At 41.9% G+C, this 15,778-nt stretch overlaps 2 protein-coding genes across 3 annotated transcripts in view; both read left to right on the forward strand.

Moving 5' to 3' along the window:
- Positions 1–366: 366 nt before the first annotated feature.
- POLR2D (RNA polymerase II subunit D) lies at positions 367–4,447 on the forward strand. Its single transcript, XM_057378167.1, has 4 exons — positions 367–494; positions 2,024–2,204; positions 2,662–2,757; positions 3,831–4,447. Exons 1-4 carry the CDS (start codon positions 422–424, stop codon positions 3,907–3,909), a joined length of 429 nt encoding a protein of 142 aa, XP_057234150.1. The 5' UTR covers positions 367–421; the 3' UTR covers positions 3,910–4,447.
- Positions 4,448–6,231: 1,784 nt separating this feature from the next.
- WDR33 (WD repeat domain 33) overlaps positions 6,232–15,778 on the forward strand; it is a 68,548-nt gene continuing 59,001 nt past the window's right edge. Inside the window, exon 1 of one of the 2 annotated variants that reach the window (XM_057378164.1) lies at positions 6,232–6,390. The gene's annotated coding sequence lies outside the window, so the exon portion shown is untranslated. The remainder of the gene's footprint in view (positions 6,391–15,778) is intronic. The other variant, XM_057378163.1, reaches the window with a different exon arrangement.

Raw genomic sequence — 15,778 nt, forward strand, 5'->3', positions numbered from 1 at the left:
ATTCCCGCCCCTCACACCGGGCAGAGCCATTCCCTCCCCTCAGCCGGTACAGCCCCATTCCCGCCCCTCACACCGGTCAGAGCCATTCCCTCCCCTCAGCCGGTACAGCCCCATTCCCGCCCCTCACACCGATCAGGGCCATTCCCTCCCCTCAGTCGGTACAGCCCCATTCCCGCCCCTCACACCGGTCAGAGCCATTCCCTCCCCTCAGCCGGTACAGCCCCATTCCCGCCCCTCACACCGATCAGGGCCATTCCCGCCCCTCAGCCGGTACAGCCCCATTCCCGCCCCTCACACTGGTCAGAGCCATTCCCTCCCCTCAGCCGGTACAGCCCCATTCCCGCCCCTCACACGGGAGAACCGCCTCCCCCACTCCCTCCCGCTGAGGCGGTGCCGCCTTTTCCGTGGCGCCTTTCCGGTGATGGCGGCGGGCGGGAGYGACCCGCGGACGGCTGATGTGGAGGAGGACGCCTCGCAGCTCGTCTTCCCTAAAGGTGCGAGCAGGGCGGCGAGGGGCCGGGGGTCGGGCGGTGGTCGGGAGCTGGCAGGGGCCGTCGTGAGGGTACGAGCTTCGCCGAGCGGCTCCATGCTCCAGAGCGCTGCTCAACGCCCCGGCCCCGCCGCCAGTTACTAAGCCTCGAGTGCTAAAAATCAGGATAATAAATGATTTATATATATTTAAGGACCTCATGATTGCTAGGATATGGCTCTTCTTATGCGGGCTGCTGTGTGTGTGTACGGTATTAAAAAAAAAAAATTATCAGGTTACAGCGAAAAGATTACTGTTTTTTTTATGTAAGGTTTACTTTTCCAGTGATTTTTTTGACACAGGAGTTCTTTCTTCCCTGTGTGGGTGGGGAGCCCTTGGCACAGATTGCCCCGCCCCATCCCTGGCAGTGTCCAAGGCCAGGTTGGGCATTGGGGCTTGGAGCAGCCTGGGACAGTGGAAGGTGTCCCTGCCCTTGGCAGGGGTGGAACTGGATGGGCTTTAAGGTCCCTTCCAACCTAAGCCGTTCTGGAAATCTATSAACACTGCTGCAGTTAGGAAACCAGCTGTTCAGATCCAGAGTTGGTAACCATGGACATTTACCATCTGTGGCTTTTTTTCAGAAAATTATTTTAGTACAAATTCTAGAGATGTATTTACACTTCAGAGCCACTCTGGAAAAAAAAAGGGGGAAAGAAAAATGGACTCTGTGCTGCATTTTTGACTTATGAGCAATAGGGACGTTCTGAAAGACTTTGGTATTTTTTAATGCTAAAATTTCATATTTAGCCCACACTAATTTACTGCTTAATGCAAAGTGAGAGTTGCCAGTCCCTTTCTAGCAGTCCTTGTATCTGCTTGTATAAAACAGTGCTGTCAGGCACTCTGGGATGCAGCCTCTGACTCTATTGCTTTGAACAGCTCATACTGCTGATGTTGAAAGACCTTCTTGTTATTGGRATACATATAATGGTTATGGTGATGAATGAAATCAAAGTTGGCTGAAAGGGAGGGGGGAATTTGTTAAGATTGGTGAAAAGTTTTTTTTCTGATAAGAAAATTTCAGTAGGTCAATGAACTTTTCAAGTAAATGAAGCTTTTTTTGAAACATTCAACAGCATTCATATTTACTTCAAGAACTCAGAGACTTCTGAAGATTGAAGGCATCACTTCTGTATTTTGTGGAGTTTTAGAGTTTTAAATATAKTTTTCTGTAGCAAGTCACGGCAAAGTTGGATGAAGAAAACACTGCAAAAATATGAAAAAATCAGAATGTTAGGGCTGCAAGTATATATGGTCAAAATATATGGTCAAAAAGACAAACACCTTGGATCGTCACTCGAAGTGATGTAATTTTTRTCAGCATTTTCAGTATGAAATGCTGCCCAGTCATTGGTGAACGGGCTTGTACAACTGCCATGAAACACATTTTTTACTTCTTAATTACTCACAGCTGAATTTACGTACAAAACTTGTGCAATTCCCCCTTTCAAACATGTTTCACTTTTATGCTGGTGTTCTCTCATTTGACTGCAGAATTTGAAACTGCGGAAACCCTTCTGAATTCRGAGGTGCACATGCTGCTAGAGCACCGCAAACAGCAGAATGAGAGTGCAGAGGATGAGCAGGAGCTGTCAGAAGTCTTCATGAAAACCCTGAACTACACAGCACGCTTCAGCCGCTTCAAAAACCGTGAAACCATTGCCAGCGTGAGGAGGTGAATTGGAAAGTTAGGGTGCAACACTGTGTTAGAGAATTGGATCTATAATATTGATGCTGCTCTATCAAAGTACATTTTAGTGGTGCTGCATGATTTGTTCTTTAATTCCAAATCTTTTCTTTCTAACGAGGCAAGAAGTTTAATTTTAATACTTGATTGAGGGTTGTACTTTATCTAGACAAGCCTTCTGAAATGTTTTGTTTTCAGTATTTCAAGGACAGCTGATTGCCTTAAATGGGAGATTTTCTAGACTTTTTAGAATAATTCAGGGGAAGTGGAGTTAGCAGATAGGACTTTAATTTTTCCTCTATGCATTTATATAATGAGTCTTTCCTCCTTAAAAAACTGACTTCAGTGCCAAAAGTGGCGAGCAAAAAGATAAACATTTGGTTCTGTTTATGCTCCTTTATATTTCTATCTTKTTATTTCATCAAACTCTTGTCTTTGCTTACAGTTTACTGCTCCAGAAGAAGCTCCACAAGTTTGAATTGGCATGTTTGGCTAACTTGTGTCCTGAGACAGCTGAGGAAGCAAAAGCTCTYATTCCTAGGTAAGCACTTATATATTGTACAAAGATTGCTGTATACTTCCCTGTGACCTAAAGCCAGGTGCCTTCTCTTCAGTCCAACTCTGTTGGTGGAAGAACGTTTGGTCTTGGTCTTTCTTCCCCTACCCATTGATCTGACAGCAGTGCATTATTTGTACATATTGCTAATGTGCTTCCATGAACTTCTACTGGATCAAGTGAAAACCTCTTAATTGGGGTTCTTAGCTGGCTGTGTTTGTGTTCCTTGGAGGTTTCTTTCTTTGGAACAAATAAACTGTTTTGTGGATAATGTATGGGGAGCAGTCGTCATGTCTTGATTGCTTACCTCATGGCCTGAGATAGAGGAGGGAAGGAAACATTCATCTGAAGTATATTTGTCCTTATATAAAAGAGAAGGCTTTGGGATGATCTAATTGTGATCTCCCAGTACCTGAAGAGCCTACAAGAAAGACGGAGAGAGACTTTTTACAAGAGCAGYGACARGATGAGRGAATGGCWTCAAACTGAGAGTAGATCTAGATTASRTATTGGGAAGRAATTCTTCCCTGTGAGGGTGGTGAGGCTCTGGCACAGGTTGCCCAGAGAAGCTGTGATTACTCCATCCCTGGAAGTGTTCTAGGCCAGGTTGGATGGGGCTCTGAGCARCCTGGTCTAGTTCAAGGTGTSCCTATCCACCACARTGGGATTGAAATGAGATGATCTTCAMGGTCTCTTCCAACCCAAAYCATTCTATGATYYAATGTTAAGTTTTCGTAGCAAAAACGGACTGGCTTATGAACATGCAGCTACATGGGTTTCATTTAGAGGTCTGTTTARGCCTGTACCTGCCTTGTCTATTTTGAAATTACTCAGCAGAAAGTTCTGGGAGGAATGGAGTTTTGTCATGTAAAGAGGAAGCACTGTCCAGGAATTAGAGCRCTCTTCATACTGTGAGTGATGTTCAGGCAGTTCCTGGTGGTTACATACAGTGGGTGATGGTGTGTTCAGACTGACAGGAGAGTTATGACTGAAATAAATCAAGKGTGAGAGATTATTTCTGAAACCTTTAATGTCTCCTTATTGTTCTTACCTTGCAGCCTGGAGGGCCGGTTTGAAGATGAAGAATTACAACAGATTCTCGATGACATTCAGACTAAACGCAGCTTCCAGTACTAGGGTTAACCCTCAACCCCTTTATCTGAACAGAAGAACCTGATGACTTAGGCTGTTTCTCAGGCCTGTGCATCAGTCCAGCTCCCAGCTGAGCAAGGGTAGTTGTGCATGCAGGGTAACTCCAGTGCTGTGTTGCCACAGGTGCATTCAGTCTGGAGGTCAGCATCGTCCTTTTGGTTTGTTCTGTGTGTATGTTGGCAAGGACCTCTGCACTGCGAGAGCAAAGAACTTACAAGGCCTTTTCCCAGTGGCTCAAGTATTTGTTTCTTCCCTAATCCCACTCCTCAGTTTGTAAATTTTCAATGTTTCTGGTTTTTAGCAGAAATATAGATGTGATTTCATGTTTTTTAAGAACTTCTAAAGCTAAAGGATGGGGAAACATGTTCTTGGTTCTCAGAAGGTTCGGTGATGGGCAGCATCAATTCCCGAGTTGTTTTTGTTCATTTGTTTTATTGCTTGATCAGGACAGTAAATTTTACAGCTTCGATATTTTTCTATTATTGTTTAGTGTAAATTAAAAAAATATTTTAAATTTAAATTTGTGTGTTTTATAAACATTAGGTACACATATTGATTTTGGTAATGAGGACCTTTTTGATAAATAGATCTGGAGAAGTGGGGASTTCAAGAGTATAATAACCCAAGTATGGTTTAGGCAGATCAGACAGAGGTGTTACTATGATGACAGTGAGAAAACATTAGGGCAGCATCTGCCCTCTGCTCCCCTGTTCTCTGCCAAGTGATGGAAGACACCCAATCTGCATCCTGTTAGAGAAAAGAAAAAGGTGAAGAAAACCAATCATTTTGATGTTAACAAGGCCATGTATCCACCCCTGGAGGGATGGACTCCTTAAGTAGGTTGCTAACTGCCCTAATTCTGAGATGAAACCACACCATAATGTGACACAGTGGAGGGGTGGCTCCTGGTGCACCTGGTGTTATCACAGCTCAGCAGCTGGGAGATTCACAAATGGTTAGCTTTTAGTTGAAAAGAATGTTCTTTTGGTTAGGATAAACTTAAACCAGCTCTTTCAAATTTTGCAATTTTACTACCACACTTGAAAGAAGGACAATTTTCCAGAAAAGAACATTGGGACAAAGAGGCAGACAGATGTGTTAGGACACTTTGTGTTGATAAGCAGTAGTCTCGCTGATCCTGCAAAAGAGAGAGAAATAAAATATTATTTCAGATCTTACTAAAAATGTAATGTTGCTGCTATGCTGAGAGGCTGCACTGGTGTGTGACAACTGTTTGGGCTCACCCCATCTGAGCACATTACCTCAAGTAGTGTTTGTGTATGTGCTGGGGTGGCAGTGGCTCCTGCAAGCGTATAAACCAGACATGCACTTGTAACTGACCACAGGAACTTAAACAGCGTCASAATAATCACCACTAAAGAAGAAAAACCAAGGTGGTGAATCTTTATTACAAAGCTTAGTGTCCCGTTTTGATACAACATATACTTCCCAGCAGCTGCTCTGGCTGAACCTGGTTTGCTCTGTAAAATGYTTTTGTTCAAGTAGCTTTAAGACATTTTCGCCTAAACACACAGGCTCTTAAGCATTAATCGCAACTCATTCAGTGAAAAAAAGCCATTCTGCACCTCTTTTTTTATGTTCCCACATTACTACTTGATGATGCCCTTGTAAGCACCCTTAGGACTACCAAGGAGTGTAAGAGACCTAGCCATCAGTAAGTGATCTCAGGAGGTGTTCACTACTCTGTAATTACGAGCCTTGAGATTAGTAGGTTTTGCTTGTGTTTTGAAGCCCGGTAATGGGGACAGASGAGAAGGGAATCACAATCAATTAGATCGGAAAAGACCTCTAAGATCATGGAGTCCAACCGTTGAGTGAACACCACCCTGTCAACTCGAGCATGGCACGGAGTGCCACATCCAGTCTTTTCTTAAACACCTCACTGGGCAGTCCATTCCAAAAGGATTTCTGGGGGCCACACAAGGCGGACCGTGTAGCGCCTGGGCGTTTGGTGAGCAAGAGAGAACTATCACGGAGCAGCAGAGAACACAGCTGTGCCTGTGTTAACGTTACCTGTCTGGAGCCGGGGCTCTGTGGGCGCACTCCCGGCGCGGCAGCTCAGGGGAGCTCAACCCCCTCCACCCCCGAGGTGCGCGGGCCGCCCCTCTGCGCATGCGCACAGCCACGCGCGCCTCCACCCCGTGATCCCTGCGCCAGCCGGGATGGCTCGCGGAAGCGGCGCGCGCCCCGCCCCACCGCAAGAGCGCACGCGCGTTGTCGCCCGCGGCCCTTCAGCCGCGGAGCCCCCGCCCGCGCGCCTTGACGTAGTGCGCCTGCGCGCTGGCGCGGGGCGCGTGCGCTGCTGGCGGGGGAGGCGGAGGGAAGATGGCGGGCGGCCGCGGCTCGTGAGGCGGCGGCGGCGGCGCTTGCCGGGGCCAGGAAGACGAGGCGGGCGGCGAGGTGTCGGTGGGGCGCGGAGTCCCGGTACGAGAGGCTGGCTAGGGGGTGAGTACGGCAAAGTGTTGGCCGGGGTGGGTGAGCTGCTAGGAAAGCGCGGCCGCTTCCGCCATCTTTAGGCCGCGGCCCTGGAGCGGCGCGGCCGGGGCAGGGCGGGGGCCGCCGGCGGGAACAAGGGGTGCCCGGGCCGGGGCGCCTTGGAGAGCTGCGTGAGCCGAGCTAGTGCCCAGCGCCGGGCCCCGGGTGGGGTGTGCTCCAGGGTCGGGCCTGGAAGCCGACAGCAGGGCCCCTGTCCTCTTTACTGCACAGGTGTCTGTTGGCGTCTTCGCCCGAGTCTCTCAGTCCTCCCTTTCTCTACGTCTTCTGATTTTATTCATTTTCGATATTATTCTTCACTCCGTCTTGGGTCTGAGCGGAGATCGGGTTGTGACTGCTTCAAGATAGGGCTGKGAAGCTTTGRCCATTACGGGCCGTGTTAGATACGTCGAATTTTCTACTCATGTAGTCTTTCACAGGGGTAATCCTATATATATTAAGGAGAGAAAAGAAAAAGCTATAGATGGTTTAGTATTTAAGCTTCTCAGATGGGAAGTGAGAGAACTGCCAGTAAAGGATGGTCTTAATTGGGTAGGACTAATAAACTTCAGTAAAAGGATGGGAAACCATTATCTTCGGTTTTCTTATGGATCCTGAGAGGGCTGTTGCTCACATTTTGTACTGTATTGTGCTGTACAACAGCACTGTTGTTAGAATATATTTCCTGCAATGTAATAACACCCAGTCGGGTGCAGCAGGCACTTGCTTGTGCTGGCGCGGTGGARGGGCTGATGATCATGTGGTGTTACATTCCACTGATTGAGACTCATCAGCCTGTTCATGGRTAGCAAACCTAGGAGACCTGTTCAACTTGAAAAAAATAGCTCGGCGTTTTTCCCTTGGAGAGGACTCGTTAAAGTTCCTGCCTTCTTAGGGATGTGTGTTACTTCTCTCTTGCTGACTGTTATCTTCTTTGTTATGAGTAGATAGTTGTGTGGTCTCAAATACAGTGTTTTTTAATATGGGTACTAGCAGTTGCTTGAACACATCTGTTTGCCTGACAATTGTTATAGGTAAGTAGTTCTGTTCTCTGCAAATCTTGTACCTCGTTGTATCCTTGCTTGCAATTTGTAGGTACTGTTTGGGAATCTGCTTTTCTTGTAGGCTGTAGTCTCACATTCTTGCAACATATCTATTCTTTTATGCTTAACTCAAACTGTACTATCCGTCCTTTAAGAGAGGTAATATTATGTGCCAGAGAGTTTATAGTATGCAAACATTATTGTGCCAAAATACTTCAGGGATCCCTACTCCAAAATTCTTTTTCAAGTAAACTGACATTTACTTCTCAGTGATTTACTGCAATATTCTGCCATCATCTTACTCTATGAATATATAATTATCAAAACATATTTAAAAAATCTGATTCTTAGCATTTTTTTCAGCTGTAGTAGTTCTAATGAGAAGATCTGAAAATGTGGATACTGAAAATAAATAAAARTAATGAAAGATTGGGGRGTGGGGGGAAATCTTTGAGCTKCAGAGAATGTTARGTGTAACTACTCCAAGAGCTGCTAAAACCTTTTGATTTAARTATCAGTCACTACAAACAGTTACAGCCTTTCCCTGTTGCCTGAAGTGTTGGTCCTCCATTGAACCCTGTTGGGGCAGTAAACATTAGACTGTTTGGACTGTTGGARTTAAAAATTTCTCATTAGTTTTGTATTTGTATTATCAGCACAGGAAGGAAAAACCTAATAATCCTAAATTGTGCTTGAGATAGAGGTCATAGGAATGCCTTCTTCTGCTGCAGCAGAGACCTTGATGTGAGGAGGAGATAAGAAGTTTTGTGTTTTGTTCCCATCCTTAGCAGATGAGTCTTCTCATCACCTGAGAAAACCAATCATGGAGAAGATATTAGACTGAGTAGTAACATGGAAGGAACACAGTTTAACTTTGTACTGGGGTGATTCCATGCAAACTATTTCACTTTGTGCATCTGCTAGCCAGGTATATAGGGAGTTTCAATAGTTGGTTCAGTAATGCTGGAAATGAAAATTATTTTAGCCTTGCTCAGATAGAGGTTATAATTTAGAAAACTACTTCTAAAAACAAGCTGGAAGCTATCTGCGGTGTGTTTGTGAATTTTACAAAATTTGTTCTTTATTTGACATTTTTATTCCTGATATTGTTTTGTTATTTGAAGTAAAAATATGGATATTCAGGCTTGGTTGGTGTAGTTAATAGAGAAACTGAACATTGTTAGAGCTTGGTGGTGGGGAGGAGATGTGCTAGAAGTCTTTCAAAAGATTATAAAAACTTAAGGTAACCTTGGTTTTTGCTTCTTATAATAGAAAATATCTGAAGGTAAGAGCAGAGAAGTAGAGTTTTYGATAGCTAACTGTATTTTGCTACTAATTTTACTTCAGTTTGGAGCATCCATGGTCCCCTATTTTCCGAATGGTGCTAAACTTTCCAGCAATCTGTTCTTGCTCACTAGTATTAAAAAAAGCTTCTCAGCATTCCATAGTGTCACTTCTGGTTCAACCTGCTCTCCACATTCAGGCTGGGTGTACCAGTCATTCTGTTGTGAAACTTGAAATGGGCTATGAAGTATATTTAGCAGGAAAGCAAGGAAGCTGGTTCCTCTTCTGTGGTAATACTACTTTTGCTAACACGTTTGCTGTCAAGGCAGTGTGTTTACAGTGATTACAGATCCTGCTTAGTTGTGTGCTTGATCACAGTCACTGTGTGTACCACACACTGTGTATGGAGGCATACTAAAGACCTGATTATTCAATGCTTTGAAACTCAGCTAACTGATACTGTTCCTGTTTTACCTCTGCACCAAAGCTGGGGGTTCTGTTCTAAACAGTTTCACTAATTGTGGCTTTTATCACATTTTCTCTCACTAATAGAAGTGTTGAACTTCACTTTTGACTAACCCTGATAAAGCTTGTGGTATTGCAAACAGTTACTTGTAAATGTTCTTACACATACAGATGTAGAATATAAAAAAGTATGAGCAATTTTTTGCATTCTTKAGACACACATGAAAACATTTCTTTCTCTCTTATATGCTACGTCAAGTAACCCTGGTACATTCTTTTTCTATCAGAAGAACAGTTAGAAGTTTAGCTTCAATTTCATTTTTCCCTTAATATAGGATTTTTTCCATATGGTGTTGTTAAATCTGAATGCTTCCAATTTTCTGTTCACTTTATTGTTCTTTGCATCAAAATTAAGTAACAATGTTCCGTATGAGCTCCCTAGTGCTAGTTAGTCTTCAATATAATGAAATACTTTGGTTTAAAAAAAAATAATTCTATTAACTTCTGAAGCTTTGAAAATGTTATTAGCGCAGTTGTAAATTTTATTTAACCTTGAATTTTTGGTCCTTTTAAATAGTTAAAATCATAGTATTCTTCTGCCTATCCACTTTTGTTACCARAGTTGATTGAGTGGTGCAGGCAGCTGTACAGGGGGACTTTTTCTGTGAGTGGAAGATGTTTGGGTTTAGTCTAGCTCACTCTTCAGTTTTGGCCTGTGTCAAAAATATTCGTGGAGCCAGTGAGGTGGAAAAGAGGAGGTGATGGCACCTGACTTAGGGTGCACTGGGTAATGATTGGTGTGTGGAGAGGCAGCATGCACTGTTCTATGTTGTTAYGACAGATCAGCTCTTTTTACAATACATCCCTTAAATTATGATGTCTACAGTAACAGGTTTTACTTCCAAGCAGTTGGTCATGRAGCTTGGAATTAAGGTAGCTCTTAGTAACCCACCTGTGACTTTWCCCAAAAGTAGGTGCCATGAAGTTGAGCAGTTTGGCGGGATAGGCCAAAAGCAGTTTTGCCACTAGAACTATAGATTTGTTGGCACTGATCAGTTCTATTTAATAATGTTTTATACAATTCAAWATGAGCACATGGGTACTTGAATTAATCTGTGTTCCTGGAGTTTAATCATTTGAGGATTCCTTTTAAATTATTATCCCAAATCCAAAAGAAACATGATACTAAAGAATATGTTAGTGTCCTTTTTTTAAAGAGAGGCCAGAGACTGGATAACAAGGAGTCTGTAGTATTTTATGGGTTTGGTATAGTTGTGTTCATGGTGAAGTTTTGGCAGCACAGTTATTTGTGTTTTACTGTAGGTACWGGAGTACTGATCTGCAGTTTTGAGTTTGATAGGAGCTGCACTTTGATCTGGTTAYGTAGCACCACAGCTCCAGCTAATTGAGGTGCTGGATTTACAGCCTGAAGGCTGTGGACCTTTGCAGTCACCTAATCTGGCATGGCATTGCAAAGTGGTAACTTCCACTGGTTTTGATCTTTTGGTCTTCCTCCTGGCTCAGTAGTCATTCCCTGGAACTCAATAGTCAGTTGCCTGACAGGCTGCTGTGAATTTTGACCAATGTTAGCAAAAATGGTCTTATAAYACAGAGCAGTTTCTTAGGTGCATGTCCAGTGTGGTCATCAGATGTTCATGTTGGCTTGAACGAGGGGTCATGGGAGGGGACACACAGTTGGGGTCAAACCAGGACTGTTTTGTTTTTGGTTTCAGCAGYTTTAGGTTGGATTTGGGTCATCTCAGCAATTCTCTAGACTCTTCCCACAGTGCCACAGTTCCCTCAGTAGCTATTGCTGCACTTAAATTGTGTGGTCACAATAAGCAGTGATGAATCCTATCCTTTTCCTCCTTCCTCCATTCCAGTAAAAATCACCACTTACCTTTGAAAATTTCTTTCTGTTGGGCCATGTTTGCAAGCAGAGCATTGGACCTCTTTGCAGAGACCAATTATACCACAAGAGAAATGGGAGATTGTGCAGAGTTGCAAAGAGGAGGAGTGCCGACTGAATGWGTTTTGATATGGTGTGTTCATTCTGCAATATTTGCACTGTTTCTCAAATACAGAGTTGGGAGCTTGATTTGTCTRGGGTCACTGTATTTTGCAATCTTTTTCTGTGGATGGGTGCAAATATTTTGGTCTCTTTGTAAATCTAAACCTAATAAGTAACTATTTCTAGTAATACCTTTTAACTRATATAATAACCCACAGCTGCCAAGTTTTCTGTGTAGTAAGGTGAAAACACTGGCCTACAACTGGTGATCAAAGTGCTGCTTTTGGCAGAAAAATTTGCTGATAGTCTCAAGACAGGAGAGATGAAGTAGGAAAGAAATGCTAAGAGATTTCAGAGATTTGGAGAACTCCAGCTTTTAAAACTGAAACTCTCTGGGGATGTGCCATTCTAATGAAGTGTCATTTTCATGGGGAGCTTGACTCTTCTGTATTTAGGGAAAATCTGACACTGCACCCTTTCTCTTTGAAAGACTTTGTGTCAGTTTGATGTATGTGAGCTTGAATTTCCTTTACTGAGTAATGTATTGATACAGAAGGTGATCATGCTATTTTTGAACACTACCAAACGGTAAAAGGCTGTTTACTAAAGATCTTAAATGTGGTTTTTTATCAGTGTGTGTATATATATCTACGCATATATATTCATAACTGTGTACAGTCATTTGCATGGCTTCTAGTCCAGAAGCAAAGACCAGAAAAAGTATTAAAAAAAAAATTTGCTCTGTGATTCCAGCAAAAAGAAAGTATATTTCTAATTCATTTTCAGTTGTATGAGATGTGTATGCATCACCTATCAGCTTAGAAAGTGTTCTAATTCAAGTTTCTCATTATAGAACAATTATCGGGGTTGGTTATGTTTGAAAATAGATTAAAATTTGAGACAAAACTTAGAACTGCTCAAGTGATGTCTATAATTTTGTACATTGTGAGCTTGAAACTACAGTGAACAGCACTGTTTATTTTTTCCTATTGTAAGTTTGTTCTTTATGAAATTAAACAGTTTCTAGCCTAACCACTAGCAAACAGGGTTTATGCATTAATCTTCCACACCAAACTGTGGCAAAAGAATAGAGTAGTTTGCATATATGCTAAACTTTCAAATCTTAAATGAAGCAGATAGTGCGAAGCTRTACTACTGAAGATCTTCATCCACATAAATGGTGTTCAGTCAAAACTTTATTTGATCAAAATAATTTTGGAAGTGCTGTTTTCTTTGACTGTTTCCTTAATTTAGCGGCTGTTTGATCGGATTTGTTAGTGATTATTTTTGTTTTTAACTCCTTGGCTTCAACAGTAAGTCAAYAATGGGGAGCATTGATAATTAGCAGAATCCATAAGGCTTGTTTAGCAGCATTGTGTGATTCAAGAAGGTTTGAATTGTTTGCTGCAATTGCACTACTTGTGCTTAAGGGTGTCTCTTAATTAACCAAGTCTAGGCATAGGAACTGTAGGTAATAATTTGCCTATTTTGCTATAAACATAGTTACTAATTTAACTACTCTGCCATTGGGGCAGGTAACAAATTTCTGACTTGGATAAGTATTTGTGCATYGGCAAGAGAATAAAAAAATCCCTTTCAAAATCTCCTTGGATATTGTGAAGAAGATATTGTAGGGTAGTATATTATAGGCCAGGTATTCTGCAATGTGGATGTACTGTTGTTTAGTCTTTTCTTTTCTTATATTGAATACATGAGCTGTGGAAATACCCTTGAGGTGCTCAGAAGATGAGGGCTCTGTTGCACAAAGTCTCCAGTTCTAGATGCAAGTTAGGGTATAGGCATCTGTGGTGAATGGATTTTACCTAARATGTGCAGCGAAATAAAAAGTTCTTTTATCTTGAAATGTTCTACTGAAGTATAAYATGTCTTTTTGGAGAGAGAGGTAGAAAATGGATCTTTGAAATACAGTTAACTATTGAAAAATACTGCTTTTTGTTAGTTTTGGGGTTTTTTTAACCTTCTTGCACTTCTCATTATATAAAAGCACATTTTTTCATATGATCACACATGATAGCACTATCATTCTGCACCCTGCTACCCCTTCCAGRTTGAGTTGCATAGTTATGGAAACGTAAGAAACTCTTCTGCCTTTATTTGGCTCAGAAACTGGTATGGAAAACAGCATTGCTTTGTCAGGAGGGCCTGAGTAACATTAAACAGGGAGTGAGCGTTCCTTGGGTCATGAAGTAGAGCTTTTCTTAATTCGTTTGATGTTTGCAACTTCTTTTCTATGCAAAAGCAAATGTTGCAATAGTTCTGGATAAGTTTGGTAATCATTTAACAGATAAAGGTTGTGAAAAGTACATCTTTGTGACAAGTTACAACTCTTACTAATTCCCAGTTTTWGCTAAAAAGACTTTGGTGTCTTGTCAGCATTGAATTTGCAACTCTTAGGATCTCAGATACCTATCTGTGTTTAGTATAATAAAATGTATGTTTCTGTTCCATAGTGTGAATGAAGAGAGATTGTTGCTAGATTATATGGACATTGTTTTCTTAATCATCAGAATTTCAGTAGATTGTGCCTGAAGCAAAGACAATTTGCTGTATTTTCCTCCTTAAGTTTTGCCCTACAGAATGCAGTAGAACTTCTAGTCTTTTTCGCTTCCRCTGATAATAAAGTCGTCTGAAGAACTTTTTTGGAGAATTTCTTGTCACTCTTTCCCCTCCTCTCTGTGTGTCCCTGTCCATCCCATTATGTACCTAACAGTATTGTGAGTCAAGACTTGACTACCTAACAGTAGTACTTGTGTCAAGAGGGACTTGAGGAATGGGTGRCCAGGAACACCTGGGAAACAGCAAGGAGACCTGCAGAGTTCTCCATGGGCAGGCAGAACCTCATGGATTTGTAGGAGCTGCAGAATGACTGGCTGCACAGCAGGCTCACAGAGGAGAACAGTCACAGAGAGCTGCAGTCAATGCCAAGTGAATAGGAAAAGCACTGTATTCTCACAAGTAAAGCCAACTGCATATTGAATGAAACCAGGAGGAGYATCTCACACAGATTCTGCTATGACTTTCGTTCACCAAGTTTTGATATAACCAGCTAAAGAATATCATGATAGTTAGGATTAGCAAAAATGAGAGGCTTTKCTTTTCTTTTAAACTAYTTTTCATATGTTGTTTTTTGGCATTTGTCATGTCATGTTAATGTGATTTAAATGTCAGTCCTGAAGTTTTGTTTTCTGACAAAGTAGCAGCTTCAARGTAAGGCAGCATCAGTAATAACTTCAGCATGAAAACCAAGCTATTTAAAAGATGAATTGCTGTTAAAGACAATTTGGGTTTAATCTAAATGCAGGTATTGACAAATGCTTGTTAAACAGGAGTTGAGATAAAGGGGTATTTGGTAAGTTTAGAGGGAGGACAAATGTTGTATTAAAAAAAATTAAAATATTGTGAGTAAACTTTAGGGTAAAGCCAAGGTATCCAATTGGTAATAGTAAAATCATGGCTGCAGACCAAATGCTGTCTATCTTCTAGCTGAGAYTGAGGTGCAATCTGCCACACATCCTTGTACTGCATGTGGTTGCTTCCATGTTTGTTTTGAAGTACGGCTCAAGAAACTTTAGCTCACAGAAGCTGCTTTTGTGAGGTACAGGAAAGCAATGATTCCAGGCTGTTACACTTGTGAAAGCAGTTTCCCCTGCTGTAGCCTGAGATAAAGCAGGAGCCGAGTCCTGTGTCCTGAATTATTTTGAGGGTTTTTTATAGTGTATGTAAGCACATGATCTCCTGTAAATATGTCTGCTTTGGAATGAGTAAGGGGTTCAGCTTGGGGAACGTTTGTGATATGATTATTAGGTTTTTGTGTGMTGGAATCCAAATCCAAAATTTGAAGGAAATGTTGATGTGTGACTTACATGCAGCTGAGCAGGCTGAGCTGTTGAAGCTTGTCCCACAGGCTCTGTAACCCAAAACTTTCAGACTGGCTGTTTGAAGGTGTTCTCCCTGGGGATTTTWTATAGCTCCATTTGTCTGTAAGTTTGCTGTACTGTTTCAGATGTTCTTAAGCWTTGTGTGTTTTTATGTGAAACTTCAAAGGTGTAGGCCCTTTTTATCAATTAAATATCAGCACTTCTTTTCCTGCAGAGAAATTCCCTTTTGCCATGTTACTTGTTCTGTCCTTTCAGACTCCATGTGTATGTATGTTTGGATTCTTTTGAAAATCCAAAGGTTTGAGCTTCGTGGTGAAACTGGCCATTGTGAAAGTACAGAACTGAAGTTAAAGGGGAAAAAAAAGTGCTTCTGCTTATTAGGTTTTTAATCATGCCAGTGTAGTAGATTTTGGACTGTKCATAAAACAAAAAGYTCTGGAGTATTTCMAAGTAAGAGCAGATCTGTGAACCTTTTGGGCAGAGYAGTTTATTGGGGTTTAGAYAACCATTAATTTAAAYATGTTTCTGCARTTTTAATGAAGGATAAGATTTTTRTTYTATTTGTTACATTTTCTATTGGAACAAAATGGAATAGGGAAAGCTGCTAAATTCTTTCCTCAATTTGTGTGGTTAGCATTTAAACCCCATTTCTAGGAAAG

Source organism: Malurus melanocephalus, unplaced genomic scaffold (genome assembly GCF_030028575.1).
Source record: "Malurus melanocephalus ecotype Western Australia unplaced genomic scaffold, MMel_1.1 scaffold_343, whole genome shotgun sequence".
Taxonomy (NCBI): domain Eukaryota; kingdom Metazoa; phylum Chordata; class Aves; order Passeriformes; family Maluridae; genus Malurus; species Malurus melanocephalus.